The 16419-nt window shown below is 40.3% G+C and overlaps 1 protein-coding gene across 6 annotated transcripts in view; it reads right to left on the bottom strand.

The window, feature by feature from the left end:
- NTRK2 (neurotrophic receptor tyrosine kinase 2) overlaps positions 1–16419 on the bottom strand; it is a 379702-nt gene that overhangs the window by 4654 nt on the left and 358629 nt on the right. For all 6 annotated transcript variants that reach the window (XM_073670937.1, XM_073670934.1, XM_073670935.1 and 3 more), the window contains one exon: positions 1871–2029. In XM_073670937.1, the coding sequence (XP_073527038.1) occupies positions 1871–2029 (159 nt within the window). The remainder of the gene's footprint in view (positions 1–1870; positions 2030–16419) is intronic.

Here is a 16419-nt window from a genome sequence, read left to right as displayed (position 1 = left end):
CCACCTGTGTGTAATTTATTCCTATTATTACTACAGAAGAACTGGAAGCCTCAGAGGTTTGTTTGAGAACATTAATGATCAAACAACATTATGAAAACCAAGGAACACACCAGACAGGTCAGTAATAAAGTTGTGAAGAAGAAGAATAAAGCAGGGTTAGGTTATGGTGCAGTAAGTAGAAAAGTAAAATCTGGGACTCTTACAGTACACCGTAGATTTCCGCTCCTGTTTTTATTGAAGTAGACATGGCATGAAAGATAGTACAAGAGCATGCACTTTACATAGAAGATATCATTTTGTTGCATGTTTTCTTTATGATGAAGTTTTTATTTTGGGAGATATTGTCTAGTTTTTAACAAACATCCACAAAGTTATAAAGTACATGCAATATTCTTTGTACCAGCCTATGCCACATCAAAGCATTGTATTTTATAAGGGCATGTTCAAACAAGTTTAATTGTAGCAGTTTTCAAAAAGCCCTAAAACATCTGCATTTGTTTAGGACTGAAGATTTTCACCCTTGCTGATAAATTCTGCAGTAAAATTTGCATTAAAGTTCATGTAAGTATGTTGCAGATTTGCTCCCCTGTGACCACAAAGCCTTTAGAATAGCACTTTTGCTAAATTCAGTTATATCCAACTATTTTACTAATGGGAAAATTCCAAAATGATACTATTATTTATAGATTTAGATTTTGCTGAGTGCCAGGAAGCAGATGCATAACATTTGGCACTACCTACTTTTTGAGCTTTTCTCTACTATTTAACCCTGAGGTGAAATTACTATAACAATGCATGTACATTTTAATACTTTTTAAATATTAAATCTTCGTTTATAAGCACCAGGCAGTTACAAGATAACTTTTTATAAAAATTACATATATGCACATGCCCCAAATAATATTATTTTCAGTACCATGTTTCCCTGAAAATAAGACAAGGTCTTATATTATTTTTTGCTCCGAAAGATGGGTTAGGGCTTATTTTCAGGGGATGTATTATTTTTCTCCATGTACAAGAATCCACATTAATTCTTGAACAAAAAAAATCAACATTTATTCAAATATACATACTGCACATACACATGTACAGTATATACACAGACATATATATAGACATACACTGCACATACATACAGATGTATATTCACACGCACTGCACATACATACAATGTTCATACGCACACTGTACATTCAGTTCCTCTAGACTCCCGCAGTTAAAAGACCTTTGGTGACATCATGGTCATGTGATCGTGATGTCACCAAAAGTCCTTCAGCAGCCTTAACCTCAGGATAGAAACGCTGAGGGCTCCTAAGAGATTGGGGACTTGGGAAATTGCCCACCTTCCCAACGCTGGCCCTGACTGTAATGAGGGCTTCTTTTTGGAGTGCGGCTTATATTTCAAGCATACTCCAAAAATCCTGTAAAGTCATGCTAGGGCTCATTTTCGGGGAAACATGGTAGAAGATTTTTAGCAAGTAGTCAGTAGCCAGTTCTAAGACAAGACAAACCCTATGTGTTTAGGAAAATTAACATAATAGAAGGGGTTATTCTCAAGTCCCCTCTATGACCCAGAGCAGAAACCCATGTAAAAAAAAGTCAATTAGTCAATGTATTACAGGGTCACCCTTTTATTTCAATGGGAATTATGTCTTATTGTATTTCCCCATGCATTGTCCAATCTCAGGAGGTTTTGAAACAGCTTACTGGCTTGTCCCTGGGCTGGTTATCAAGATAAACTTTATAATAGGAGTTACAAACCTCATGAGTCTAAAAAAGCTAAAACCCAACCAACCAAAACGTAACAGCATTTATTTCCCTTATATTAGCCACTTTTCTCATTGTCTGTAAAAATACAATATGTACAAACCTCATTATTTGACAGCTGGTACCATGGTTGCTTGCCATAAGTAAAAATTTCCCATAGCACCACTCCTAGACTCCAGACGTCACTTTCTGTTGTGAATTTTCTGTACATGATACTCTCAGGAGGCATCCAACGGATAGGTAGCATAGTATGTCCTCCAACCTAAAGACAAAAAAGGATTTCTTACAGTAAGATTTCTAATGTACTATCAGAAATTTGCAAAAACGTACACAAAGAGGACCTTTCACACTCATATGACCACGCTGGCAATGCCTCCCACCTGGCACTTCTTGTTAGTAAAGCGCCGGTAGGGGAAGCGGACAGCAGCATTGCTGAAAGAGTTTGGAGAGTCACGTGAGCAGCTGAGGAGCGAGGACGGGTAAGTATAACGATGGCAAAGTTCTGACCTTCTCCAAGGGCATTTCATTTTGGTCAGAACTGTGGCCCCAACTTATTTTTACCTATGGACGCTGCCTTTTCATGACTGGACAGCGTCATAGTGGGTTAAAAGCACACGACTAGAGATGGAAGAAATGAAATGCCCAGTTGAACAATGAGAAGATAACACAGTGGGCGCCAGTATTTTCAGTGCCCTGTATCTCCACATATGAGCGGAGAAAAAAGGAGAAAAAAGATTTTCATCTATATTCCTGCTACTGTGTGCAAGACAAGAATGTTCAGTTTATAAAGTCAAAACTTATGAAAGGTCCTCTTTATAAAGGAAAACTGGCTAAATAATTGACTTAATCAGATACTATTCTTTTGTTCTTAATGTCTGCAGTTTTGAGAAGAACATCCTGAAGCTTGACTGCATCTTAAAAATGAAAGGTAAAGCAAATAGGAGAGTTACAGAATATTTTTTTATATTATTGGGAAAAGTGTGGGAATGAGTCCGGCAGCATGATTGTAGACAGAAATTCCAGATGCTAACCGGTCCTTTTACTCCACAATGAAGACAAGTCTTACTATACACATAGAGTACATACTGTTATAAGGGTTGTGTAGTAAATAGAAAAAAAACTTTCTATCAAAGGCAGAATACAACTGCTAAGTGATTAATTATAACACTTTTATGCAAAGACCGGTGTATATATCTATAAATAATTAAAATACATTAATTGTCAAACAAAGTGCAAATTAGATTACAAATATCAACTATGGATAAGTAATACCCAGTATAACCTATTAAAAGGTCAGACGATGACTTTTTTTCTCATTTTTGTACCCATGAATTTTAAAGCATAAATGCATTCAATAAAATGTTCTTTTCACAGTCACTTTATAAATATGCACAAGTTTATATTCACATAAAGAGTATCACTTAACAATGCATTAGCTCAGGATCTGACTTTTGTCATGGACAATATGGGGGCTGAGAAGAAACCAAACACAGACTGGACATCTGATACTCTTATGAGCCATGGACCTTCCCGAGTCTGACGTATTCTGTATAAATTGACAATTAATATAATACTGGCTCCATTATGCAATAACTAACTGACATAAACAAGATTTTATTTATTTTCTTAGCTCGAGACCAGAGCAGACTATACAGCGACTTACTTTGTTTTATGCACATTTAACCTCTTTGTGCCCAGGTTGAGACACTTCACAAACAATAACTCATGTAAATGAGTGTTAATCAGAGCGTATCTCCCAGTAGATGTCGTTCTTAAACTTTGCTTTTTACGTTATTTCTTCCTATCATTTCAACATATATATAAATTTACACTGTGGTGATCTGAGATGAATTCTAACCAAAGGGCTACATCTGAATTAATTTAGCCAAGTCAGACACCCGTCTGCAGACAGCTGTGATTGGGAGCCGATACCTTTACCCTCCAGAGCTACAATAAGGGTGTCTCATTCAACCAACCAAACCCTGCTCTATACGTATAAGGGGCAAGTACCACAAAACAGCTGTTTACAGAGGAGTGTATGACTTAAAGGGAATCTGCCGGCAGGTTTTTGCTACGTAATCTCAGGGCAAATTGAGGTAGGGGCTGAGACACTGACTTCAGTGATGTGTCACTTATTAGACTGTGTGCTGTTGTTTCAATACAATGAGTGTTTTATTATCAGGAGATAATCACTGCCAGACTAGCTCCTGAGTGCCAAGTGGTCCAACCACACCCCCCAGCACTGATTAACAGCTCACTAGCAAAAGACAAAGTACACAGAAACCACTGCACCCAGTAAACTCAGTGATACATCGCTGGAATCAGGTTCTCTTTCTCTACATTATGCTGCTCTCTGATGAGATAGAAAAAACCTGGTGATAAATTTCTTTTAACTACCTTCATTAATTAATTTCAGGGCTCATTAAAGGTTTGAAAAAAGTTCTTATAAATAACGTGGCAGCTAACTTTTTGCCTTTTGAGAAAAAAAATACATGCACACCTAACCTCCCAAAGGAGAGTTAGTGCCTTTCCAAAAATAAATTTATCAGATTCTTGTGAAATTCTCCCTAGTGTGTCTGTGAGAGTCGGGAACATTGGATAATGACTGAGTCCAAATGGAGAATCTCTGTACAACATTGCTTGTTTGTGCTAGACTGTATGTGCAATGGGTAATAAATATCTACTAATGGACAGTACATTTCTTTAATGTGACACATTTCTTTTATCTGTGTGATAATCTAGAAATGTACAAAACCATAAACAAAGGTTGAGTAGAAATAATCATTTGAGTGTCTGAGAAATCTAGGTACTCTATAGTAGAATATTTTATCTCAGCATTTTATTATAGTCCACTTTATTCTCTGCTTCTCATAATTGTTTGCACTGTTTGTACTGTCAACCAATAACTCAGATTATTAAATAATCTATCAAGTGTAAAAAGTGGAGGATTAAAGAAATGTTACTTTATAACATTGATGTTAAGTTTTTCTTTATCAAGATCACAAGGCTGGTGTGTAGTTTACTAATGTACATTTCTGAGTATATTGCCTCTATAGAGACTGCTATATGAATACATCATGCTCACATGTCCTTTTGCAGTACTTTAGGCTTTTTTAAGTTAAGCCTTGTTTATACAAATAGATCCCTTTAAGAAAGACAGATAAACGCTTAATGAGATGGTTAATGTGGTAAACCACACATTACTATTAATTATATTTCTTGTGATTCACCATGTAATGGGAGTTGACGTAAAAAAAAATAAATAAAAAATATATATACAGTATTTATAATAACATATCCCATTTTCAATAAAAGAACGAAGACACTGAAAGTCAGTTAATGTTCCTAAAAGCCTAAGACACTCAATACACAACTGTTTCCCAATCCATCATGGCTTTATTTATTGATACAGCTTCCTGTTATGTCTCCATCATCTGTTCAATACAGCTTAACTCATTTTAATATATTAACGTGAAGAACAACTACAAAAAAAAACCACAACACAATATATCCATGTAGTGGCAAGAACCACATATTTAATAGCCCAGATATAAATTAAAGCCCCTTAAAGAATAGCCAACAGGTCAACAACTACAGCTTTATTATGATCTCAATTTTGTGGTTTTTCAGAGCCATTATAATATGCTCGTAAGAGTTTCTTAAAGCACCAAACAGCTCAGAGCGGCATAGGGGTAATTGCCTGGCCACAATAACCAGGAATACATATTATGGAATACGTAGTATTGTGTATAATATTGCTATGACTAAGGCTACTCACTCACACTGGTAACGTACAAACCAGGAAAGACGCAACACCTGCACTCCACAGGTCCCTGTTCAGACTAGGAAAGTCCCTGATCTGACCTTTATTTGTCCCTGCCTGACCGCGGAGGTTGGCACCCAAAGATTACGAAATTGTGTCCCTACTCAATGACCCTGAATGTCCTTAACTGCACCCTCACTATAGACAAAAGGGCAACATAAAAACAAGAATAACTAAAGAAAGAAATACACATAAATTAGAGGATGAGGCTCAGGCCTATGAACGTGTTTACACAATCACACAGGAAAGATGGAGGAAAATGAGCAGAACCAAAAAAACAAACAGAAGACGTGGAAACCTCCCAGACTCGCAATGTAGGAAAAGGGAAAGGGTGCTAGGGAGGAAGACACACAAACAAACCGTAGGAAAGCAACTGAGATTACTAAAACATAATAATCTCTAGCTAAGGAGATGAAACTACAAACACCATCAATCTTTAATTATAGCCAGCAAAGAAGGCAGGTCCAGGGAGAGTATAAATAGCCCCTCCCAAGAACTGATAGGACAGAACAAAATAATGAAGTGTTAGACACCTGAATAGAAGCAAACCAAAGAAAGGAAATAAAAGACAATAGAACCATCAACAGTTGGAGAGAGACTAAACAGGCTATGGCTCAACAGAAAGGGAAACCACCCGCGCAGCAATAGGTCACTTGATCGAGTCCTGAAACCTGTGGCATGACAAGTCTACTCATTGGATCAATGGTAACTAAAGTCCTAGTATTTTAAATCATATATTGATAAGCTATCCAGGATAGGTTATCAATATCAGAGCCATGGGGGTTCAATACCCTCACCAATTAGAAGGTACAATCTCCAGCGGTGGCAAGATGTAAACAAATGGAACAGAGCTGCAAAGTCCAGCTTCATTCAATGTGTAGCAGCTGCTCTCATGTACTGTAGGACAGTTCCTGCTCTGTTCTGCAGAACTCAGCAGCTGCATATTGAATGAAACTTCTCTGTGTTTCCATCACTGTCATTCCATTTGTTTATGCCTGGTCAGCGCTTTTAACAACTGATCATTGGGGATGCCGGGTGCCGATCTGATATTAATGACCCATCCAATAGATAGGTCATTAATATAGATATGATAATAAATTTGAGTGGAACTGAATTCTACTTGAATTTTGCAAAAATCCGCATACGCTAAAATGCTGAATTTTTTTGTTATTTGCTTTGTGCAAATTCAGTGAAATGGCAGCCGCCAGCCTCCATTTTTCACATCCATAAAGGGCCATTAAAAGGTTAAAAATATAAGAAAATAACTATACTTACCTTACCGCTTAACTCCCCGGATACTCCGTTCCTCACTGTCACCTGTCCGGTCCTCGTCACATCTTCTGATACATGCCGCAAGCACTGAAATCCTTGGGCCATTCACACTGAGATGGAGCTTCCACCTCCAATGAGGTCCAGGACAATTCTGCGCATGCACGCACAAGGTCAGAATATGTGTCAAGGACTAAATGGATGATGGTGAGGAGCGGAGGGGCTGGAGAGGTGAGTGATAAGGAGAATATAAGGAATTTACTTAATTTTATTATGTGTTATGTTATATTTGTCACTTTGTATTGAACTTTGTGTTTCACATAAAAAACCTCATGGATGATAAGAGCTGCTCACTACAACACTGCACTCGTTATCATAGCAGCTTGGCTAATGAAATTATGTCAGCTTCCTCACAGAGGAATAGTGATATACAGTGGAGGTATCCCAAGTGAACATGACTAACTCCCGTTTACTATAAAAATGAGCAATGGCCACATGGGAATTTATTGCATTAATTCATTATGGAAAAAAAAACATGAGATCATGACATGTGGCCTTCTCTCAACCATCAAGAACTCTGGTCATAGATTAATGTAAAATTAGAAGTGGGGCATGCTGTCCATCTTCAGCTTCCAAATCACTAGTGACTTTTATGTCCGCAAACAACACCACATATCTTAGCTTCCTTAAACTGCATTCACTCTGAAATTATTTTTGCATAATTATATGTTAACATATATAAGCACGTAGGTCCTGATTCATTAAGACTGGCGTTTTGTGCTCCAGTCTTAATGATGAGGGTGTAGGAATTAATTGAGAGGCGCACACCACTTAATGAATTTGGCGCATCTTATCAGTGGTGTGCGCCTCGCCAAAGATGTTACTCCAGTTGGGGACTGGAGTAACATTTCTGATGTAAGAAACGCCACCACTATTGATGAATTTGATGGGCGAGCGTAACTCTCCCCTATCTCCATCCATTTTGCCAGAGCTGTCCAAAACTGCCCTTTAAACACCAAAAGTTGCAAACATTTCTGCAACTCGGTGTTGCTAAGAAAATTTGCAACTTTTCAAAGTGTTTTACACCATTTTTTTGCTTTGATGAATCGGGGCCATAATATATTGCACTGTTCGTTATATGGATATACATAACTAGTGATGGCATACGACCATAGCATAGAATAATTGTGTACAGATTGTGGTGTATGTTCATGACAACTCACCATACCAATACATATCTATTACTTCATAATTTTCATAATTTTATAGTCTTATCATAGTTTTATGTAATAATTCACATCATTCTCACACTGACGTTTCCTTACATTGGGTAAATTATAAGAGACAAATAACAGTGACAAATTAATAAAATGTTGAAATCATGCTACAATAGTAAACGCGTGGAGCATTTGGTCTTACATACAAAAAAGGTGTCATAGATACTTTTAAAGGCAGTTTATCTTCGATCATAATCATATCATACTATCATAAAACCAAATATGAGTAATGTGACACCACTCAGTAGACCATGTTCTTGTGCTGTAATGCAATTCACCGTATTTATAGCCTTGATGTTACTATAATATATTTATATCTTACTTTAAAAATGCGATTATAATTGCCATCCAAAAAGTTACAGTTTTATGCCATGCTATATTGGCAATAGGGAGTACATGTTCCATATTTGACGACATGTGCAGAGATGTTGGACTGTAATCTCTGCAGAACAGTTCTTATACTACAATTCATTTTTGCATTGTAAACAGACAGCAAAGTAGCCACACGAGGGCGCTATAGTGAAGCCATTGATTGCTTTTTAGGTATCTGGCAATGCAGTATGCTAAGAGGTAATATATTGAACAGCAAGGCTTATTTAATCCCTATCTTCAGATATTGACTAATTGCCCTTTTTGTTTCACAAATCATATAAGAACATTGTAAAACAGAAAATATTTGAATATAATAATAGACTCCCAGAATTAATACAGAGACTGTTCATTCTAGCTATTGTGATAAGATATTCTTACTAAAGACTCTGTGTACAAAGTATCAGTATATTGATGGGGTTGTCCTCTTTCAGACAATGTTCTGCACTGGCTGAAGTTTGTTAAAACAACAACAAATTGAACTGAACCTACCTTCCCGGGGTCCACCGATGAGTCTTCCGCAGCGGCTCCTGGTGTCTGGCATTGGCTGCGGGGTTGACGTCATGTCGAAAGTGCGGCAGGCAATCAGTGAGCTCAGCGACTCTAAAGGGGGGGTTCTGTCTACACCAGCAAAGTCACTGAGCTCACTGATTGGCTGCCGTGCTGTCGACAGGCAGGAGGCTGGTGGGCAACTAAGTTTTGTGTACGGAAAAGTAATGCTGGTCCATTTGTAAATTTAAATCATTTTTCATTTTACTTTTTTTTTAAAAGATCATTGGGGTTCCGACACCCAGAACCCCCACATTTTAGCACCTCTGGTGGTGGCTTACATGTAAACACATGTGTACAGAGTGGAACACCGCAGCTCCATGCACTGTTTAGTAACCACTGCCAAGCACTGAATTAAAGATTTAGCATGGAAGAGAATAGGAGCTGATCTGCAGTATCCGGTATCCAGAGGTGATAACAACTGACCTTAGCTATTCAAAGAATAGGTCATCAATCTAAAAATAATGGACACCCCTTTTATGAAAATGTAGTGGACAGCCGAATTAAACAGATTCTATCACATGATTTTTGCTACGTCATTTAAGAGCAGCATAATATAGAGGCAGAGACCCCGTTTCCAGTAATGTGTCACTTACAGGGATGCTTGTGCTGTTTTGCTAAAACAGTGTTTTATCAGCAGATTATCACTGAGAAGAGTAGCAACAATTTAGTCTTTGATATTCATGAGCTTTGTCTATCCATGTCCTCCACCACTGATTGGCAGATTTCTGCCTATGCACAGTGTATTTCTGCCTATGCACAGTGCACACAGAAAGCTGTGAATCAAGTGCTATTCAAAGCTCAGCATTCAGAAAATACTAGCACATCCGAAGCAAATGAAACATAAAATTTATGTGCAACATATCATTGGAATTAAGGTCATTGCCCCTACATTATATTTCCCTCAAACAGGGCAGCAAAAGCCCAGTGATAGATTCCTTTCAAGGATAAATTTTAAAGCAGATCAGTCACTGGATTTCACATCACAAATTGCACTGGTTATTAAATAGATCTTTTAGATATGATGAGACAAGTGTGTTGACTTTGAAGATCCATGTCTGATTGACTGTATAATCCTGGTGTTTAGATCCACATTTTAAGATTCCCAGTAAAAGTGACAGATATCATGAGTCAGTCTCCATCCACACAGCCTCACTGACTGTTGCAGCTTGTACTGAGCAGTGTGAGATCTCAGCAACAGGAAGGAGGAACTCTGAGGAGCTGTCAATTAGGCTAGATGGAGATTGACATTAAAGTTTCACAAAGGGTTATAGGATCATTATAAAGTGACAGATTCTCATTAAATGTTGAAGAGTACATTACAGTATTAGTCTGAGTTCACATGATGTTCTGCTGCTACTGAACCTATGGCCCAAGCAAATGCAAATGTATGCCTGCAGAGGTGCATAAGTCTGCTATATACAGTCATGGCCGTAAGTGTTAGCACCTTTGAAATTATGCCAGAAAATGAAGTATCTCTTCCACAAAAATTATTGCAATTACAAATGTTTTGCTATATACATGTTTATTTCCTTTGTGTGTATTGGGACAACACAAAAAAACTGAGAAAAAAAAGCAAAATGGACATTATTTAATACAAAATCCCAAAAATGGTCAGTACAAAATTGTTGGCACCCTCAACTTAATACAAAACCCAGCTTTCTGACAGTGGGCACAGCATTGCGACCTAAAATCTTTGGTAATCTTCAGATTTCATGATGCATTGCACACAGTCAAGACACCCAATGCCAGAGGCAGCAAAACAACTCCAAAACATCTTTGAACCTCCACCATATTTAACTGTAGGTACTGGGTTCTTTTCATTCTGTTTCCTGTAAACTATAGAGTGATGTGTTTTAACAAAAAGCTCCATCTTGGTTTCATCTGTCCACGAGACGCTTTCCCATAAGGATTTTGGCTTACGTACATTTTGGCAAACTGAAGTCTAGCTTTTGTATGTCCTCCTGGGTCTTCTACCATAGCGTTTAATTTCATTCAAATGTCGACGGATAGATCACACTGACACTGATGCACCTTGACCCTGCAGGACAGCTTGAATTTATTTGGAACTTGATTGGGGCCGTCCACACCCAGGGAGATTAGCTACAGTGCAATGGGTTGTAAACTTCTTGATTATGTTGCTAACCGTGGACAAAGAAACATCAAGATGTCTGGAGATGTACTTGTAACATTGAAATTGTTGATTTTGTTCTCCAATTTTGGTTCTCAAGTCCTCAGATAGTTCTCTTCTCCTCTTTCTGTTCTCCATGGTTAGTGTGGAACACAGACACACAATGCAAAGAGTCAACTTCTCTTCTTTTTATCTGGTTTCAGGTGTGATTTTCATTTTGCCCATACCTGTTACTTGCCACAAGTGAGTTTGAACGAGCATCACATGCTTGTTTACCCACACTTTTTGAAAGGTGGCAACAATTTTGCCTGGCCCATTTTTTTTCTCAGTTTTTTATGTGTTGTTCCAATACCCACAAAGGAAATAAATATGTGTGTAACAAAACATGTGTAATTGAAATAACTTTCTGGGAGAAAATTCTAAGGGCTCGCTCACACAAGAGAGTAAATCGGACGAGTGAAATCAGATAAAAAATTGGATTGCACGTGGCCCAGTGTTATACTATGGGTCAGTGCACATCTGCAATTATTTTCTCATGCCAATTTGGCATGCGAAAACAATCACAGCATGCTGCGAGAATCGGATCGCACGATCCATACAAGTCTATGGGTGCGTGTGAAACATCGCACTGCACTCGGATGTCACCTGAGTGCAGTGCGATTCCCACGGACGCCGGCAATGGAGGAGATGGAGAGATTACTTTCTCCATCTCCTCAGCACCTGTGCTGCGATTTGCTCATGTGAGAGGATGGGAGCACAGTGCATTGACACTCAGCTCCCGCTCGCAGCAGAGCTGGAGCCGAGTGTCATTAGCATATCGCAACCGGATGCTCTCACATTGGATGCTATATGCTAGTCTGACTCCAGCCTAACTCAGGGTGAAAGTTAATGCCTATTTTATCTTTTGCTAATGCCAAACCACTGCTTTCACCCACAATTTATTACATGTCAAATGTGAAATCTGCTTTTGACTGCTAATCTCAATGAGACTGACAAGAAATTACCAGGCTCCCAAGGCTACAGCAACATTTGCAATGCTGGTTCAATAATCCTGCCGTAAATAGCAAAGAGCATTGTGGCCAGAGATTTTCTATCAGGAAAGACGATCAACCACATTGTCTATTTTTGGATACACATAACTATGTGTACAGAAGACCAAACAAAAGCACTGTAGTACAGCCACCAAGTTAGCAAATATTTATTGACAATTGTGCTTGTTTCTTTAACATATATATCATACACCCATTTTATATTTTTAGACTTCAAAGCAAATTTGCTGATTTGCATATATACATCATTTTGATTCATACTTGAAATAACAATTCTGGAGCTTCTTTCCTTAGCACATGGCATTGAGACATTGAGACATTTCTCTGTTATTCCTCCTGGAATTGTTTAACCCCTTCCCGACACTGGATGTACCGCTACGTCCTATCTTTCAGTGCGTTCTCACAAATGGACGTACCAGTACTTCTTAGCAATTATACGGGCACATGAACTGTGCCCGCATAATCAACGCCAGGCACTAGGCTTAACTAATAGCCGAGCTCCTGCTGTAACAGCCAGTCAGTTGAGCACAGTTTTGGGCACCACTAAAATGGTGGACACCACTGAACAGAGGTCAGACAGAGTCCAAAGTAACTCTGCCTGCCTTATTATAGTGAGTGGATCCATCAGGGCTTCATTTGATTCATGTATTTCAGAGACTTAGACGGAAACCCCAATGTAAGTGCTCAGTGTAGAGCGCAAGATAAATGTAAACCATGCCTTAAAAGCGTTTAAAAATATTATGTACCCCAAAAACCACCAATAAAAGAAACCTACAATAAAACAAGCCCTCACTCTGGTATGCCATCTGTTAATGGAAAATATAGGGGTTTTTCGTGTTACTGATAGCGCAAAGGCTCTGGAAATGTGACACGGCTTCCCCCAAAAGAAATCCACCTAAATCTGTGCTCCCAAATCCCAAAAACTACTCTAGGGAAATCTGTGCTCGAAAAATCAAACTATGCTTCTTCCCTGCCATGGAACAGTATTGTAAAGCCACGTGTGGGCTGTGTTGCCATGATCAGGAGGAATTGTGTAACAAACTGTGAAGCAATTTTTACCTATTTTCCTATTGTAAAAATGTAAAAGCTAGGGCTAAAACAAAATTTTAGTGGAAAAATTTTAATTATTTTTTTCTTTACCGCACAATGGTATAAAATTCTGTGACATACTGTACCTGTGGTGTTAATGTTCTCACTACACATCTAGATGTATTCATTGTGGAATTTAGTTTATAAAATGGGGTCAGTTATGTTGGGTTCTGCTGTTCCGGCACCTCAGGGGCTCTGCCAAGGTGACATGGAACCCACAAACCATTCCAGCAAGATCTACACTCCAACATGGTGTTCCTTCACTTCTGAGCTTTGCACTGTGCCTGAAAAGTAGTTTCCGCCCTCATATGGGGTAATGGGATACTCGGGAGAAATTGTGCTACAAATTATGTAGTCCATTTTCTTCTATTTCTATTAGCCCTTTTGAAAATTAAAAGCTTGGGGCCAGTACATTATAGTAGAAAAAAAATATTTTTTCATTTCCACAGTCTAATGTTACATAATTTCACCTGTGGAATTAAAATGCCCATTACACCTGTAGATGAATTTATAAAGAGGTGTAGTTTAAGAAAATGGCGTCACGTGTCAGGAGTGTCTTCTGTTTTGGCAGCTGTAAGGCGGCGGTGTTCACACCGTACACTAACTGAGGCAGTGACCCAAGCATGTCCAACATAAACAGCTTTATTCAGCAATTCACGGGTAAACAGAAAAGTCCTCCGGTTCGAGCCCGGTTAATGTGAGTCCTTAAACAATGGTTGCCGTGGGCAACGGCCGCTCCGGGCCGCTCAGAGCCTGACGGGTGCAGAGCCTTCCCAGGCGTGGGTTCAGCTGCTCGCAGGCCCGCCAAGCTTTCCTGCTATGTTTCTAGCAGGTCCCAATACTGACCAACACTAATCCTTAGTGCAGGGTTTTTAAAGGACCTGTGGCAAGAGCCACTGGAAAACCCGGGTTGGAGGGAGGAGGCCGCCCCACTGCCTTCCTGTAGCCTCCTCCAAGAAATGAAGGCCCTGCCGGGCTTTACTAATCTGCCTTAGCCAGATAGCCTGACCAGGTCCATGCTCACCTTCATTCCTGCATTGCAGCCGCAGGTGAGTTTGTGACTGCAATGCACTCCAATGGATTTAATAGGTCTCTGTACACATTCTGGGGGATATATAACGTCCCTCGTATACGATCCCAGTCACTGCCTCACATATCCCCCCCCCTGTTCAAACTTGTGGGGTTGAACATTTGACACCATACAGGGTGCCCGGGACAGGGCATCCGCGTTTGCCTGCGACTTTCCAGGGCGATGTTCTACAGAGAAACTGAAATTTTGCAGTGACAAGAACCACCTGGTGAATCGTGCATTCCTCTCCTTGGCATTCCTCATCCATACCAAGGGTGAGTGGTCCGTCGCCAAGCGGAACTGACGCCAGAGTAAATATTAACCTAGCGATTCCAAGGCCCACATAATAGCCAAACACTCCTTCTCTACCACGCTATAGTTTTTCTCTGCCGGGACACGTTTTCTACTCAAGTAGGTGACCGGGTGCTCTTCACCATTCACTTTTTGTGACAATACCGCACCTAGACCTACCTCTGAGGCATCTGTCTGTACAATGAAGGTTTCCTTGAAGTTGGGACTGATGAGGACCGGCTGTCCACACAGGGCCAACTTCATGGACTGAAAGGCTTCTTCTGCCTGAGGGTTCCACCGAACCATTACCGATTTTTTTCCTTTCAAGAGATCGGTCAGGGCCGCCGTTCTCCCAGCAAAATTAGGCATAAACCGGCGGTAATACCCAAGGATGCCAAGGAACGCCCTCACCTGCTTTGTACTTGACAGTTTAGGCCAGTGTTTTATGGCCTCAACTTTATTGATTTGGGGCTTGATAACTCCTCGGCCAAACACATACCCCAAATATCGGGCTTCCTCTAGCCCTATCGCACATTTTTGGGGGTTTGCCGTTAACCCCGCGGCTCTGAGAGAATCCAGCACCGCTTGTACCTGGGATAGATGCGTATGCCAGTCGTTGCTAAAGATGATTATGTCATCTAGATACGCAGACGCGTACTCCTGATGAGGCTTGAGCACTATGACCATCAACCTCTTGAATGTAGTCGGGGCCCCATGTAACCCAAAAGGTAAGACCACATAGTGATATAGACCCTCCGGAGTTATGAAGGCGGTCTTTTCCTTCGCCGATTCCGTGAGAGGTACCTGCCAGTAACCCTTGGTGAGATTGAGCGTGATAAAGTACTGGGCCTGCCCCAGTCTCTCAATCAGCTCATCCACCCTGGGCATTGGATAAATGTCAAACTTCGACACTTCATTTAATTTCTGGAAATCGTTACAGAAGCGTAACGATCCGTCTGGTTTCAGAATCAGTACGATGGGGCTAGCCCACTCACTCCGTGATTCCTCGATGACGCTTAACTGGAGCATTTGTTTTACCTCAGCCGTGATGGCTTGCCTCAGGGCTTCGGGTACCCGGTACGGTCTCATTCGCACCCGTACCCCAGGTCCGGTGACAATGTCATGTTGGAGAACTGTAGTCCTACCCGGTAGCTCTGAGAACACGTCGGTATTCTGCTGCACCACAGAGCGAGCCTCCCATCACTGCTGTTTAGTGAGAGCATCAATTATCCTGACCTCTCCCCCGGACGCATCCCTGGCTGAAGGTAGAGAACTTTCTGGCGGCATGCCCGAAGTGACGTCTGTAACTAAACAATCTCGATCTTTCCAAGGTTTTAGCAGGTTTACATGATAAAGCTGCTCAGGTTTCCTCCTTCCGGGCTGATACACCCGGTAATTTACCACCTTTTCTCGAACCTCATATGGCCCTTGCCACTTGGCTATGAGCTTACTCTCGGCTGTGGGTACCAGTACTAACACCCGATCGCCCTTGTTAAAAGACCTGACAGTGGCTCTTTTATTATATATGCGCCTCTGGGCTGCCTGGGCATCTAACAGATGTTTTTTCACGATGGGCATGACCGCCGCAATCCGGTCCTGCATACTAGCCACGTGTTCAATTCTACTCCTATGTGGAGTCGGCTCTTGTTCCCACGTCTCTTTGACTACATCCAACAGACCCCTAGGGTGTCTGCAGTACAATAACTCAAAGGGAGAGAACCCTGTGGAAGCCTGGG

Source organism: Phyllobates terribilis, unplaced genomic scaffold (genome assembly GCF_046119375.1).
Source record: "Phyllobates terribilis strain yellow unplaced genomic scaffold, ASM4611937v1 Scaffold_1__5_contigs__length_1240528914, whole genome shotgun sequence".
In the NCBI taxonomy this organism is placed as follows: domain Eukaryota; kingdom Metazoa; phylum Chordata; class Amphibia; order Anura; family Dendrobatidae; genus Phyllobates; species Phyllobates terribilis.
The sequence above is the reverse complement of the archived record's forward strand: the minus strand, read 5'-3'. Positions and strand labels throughout refer to the sequence as shown.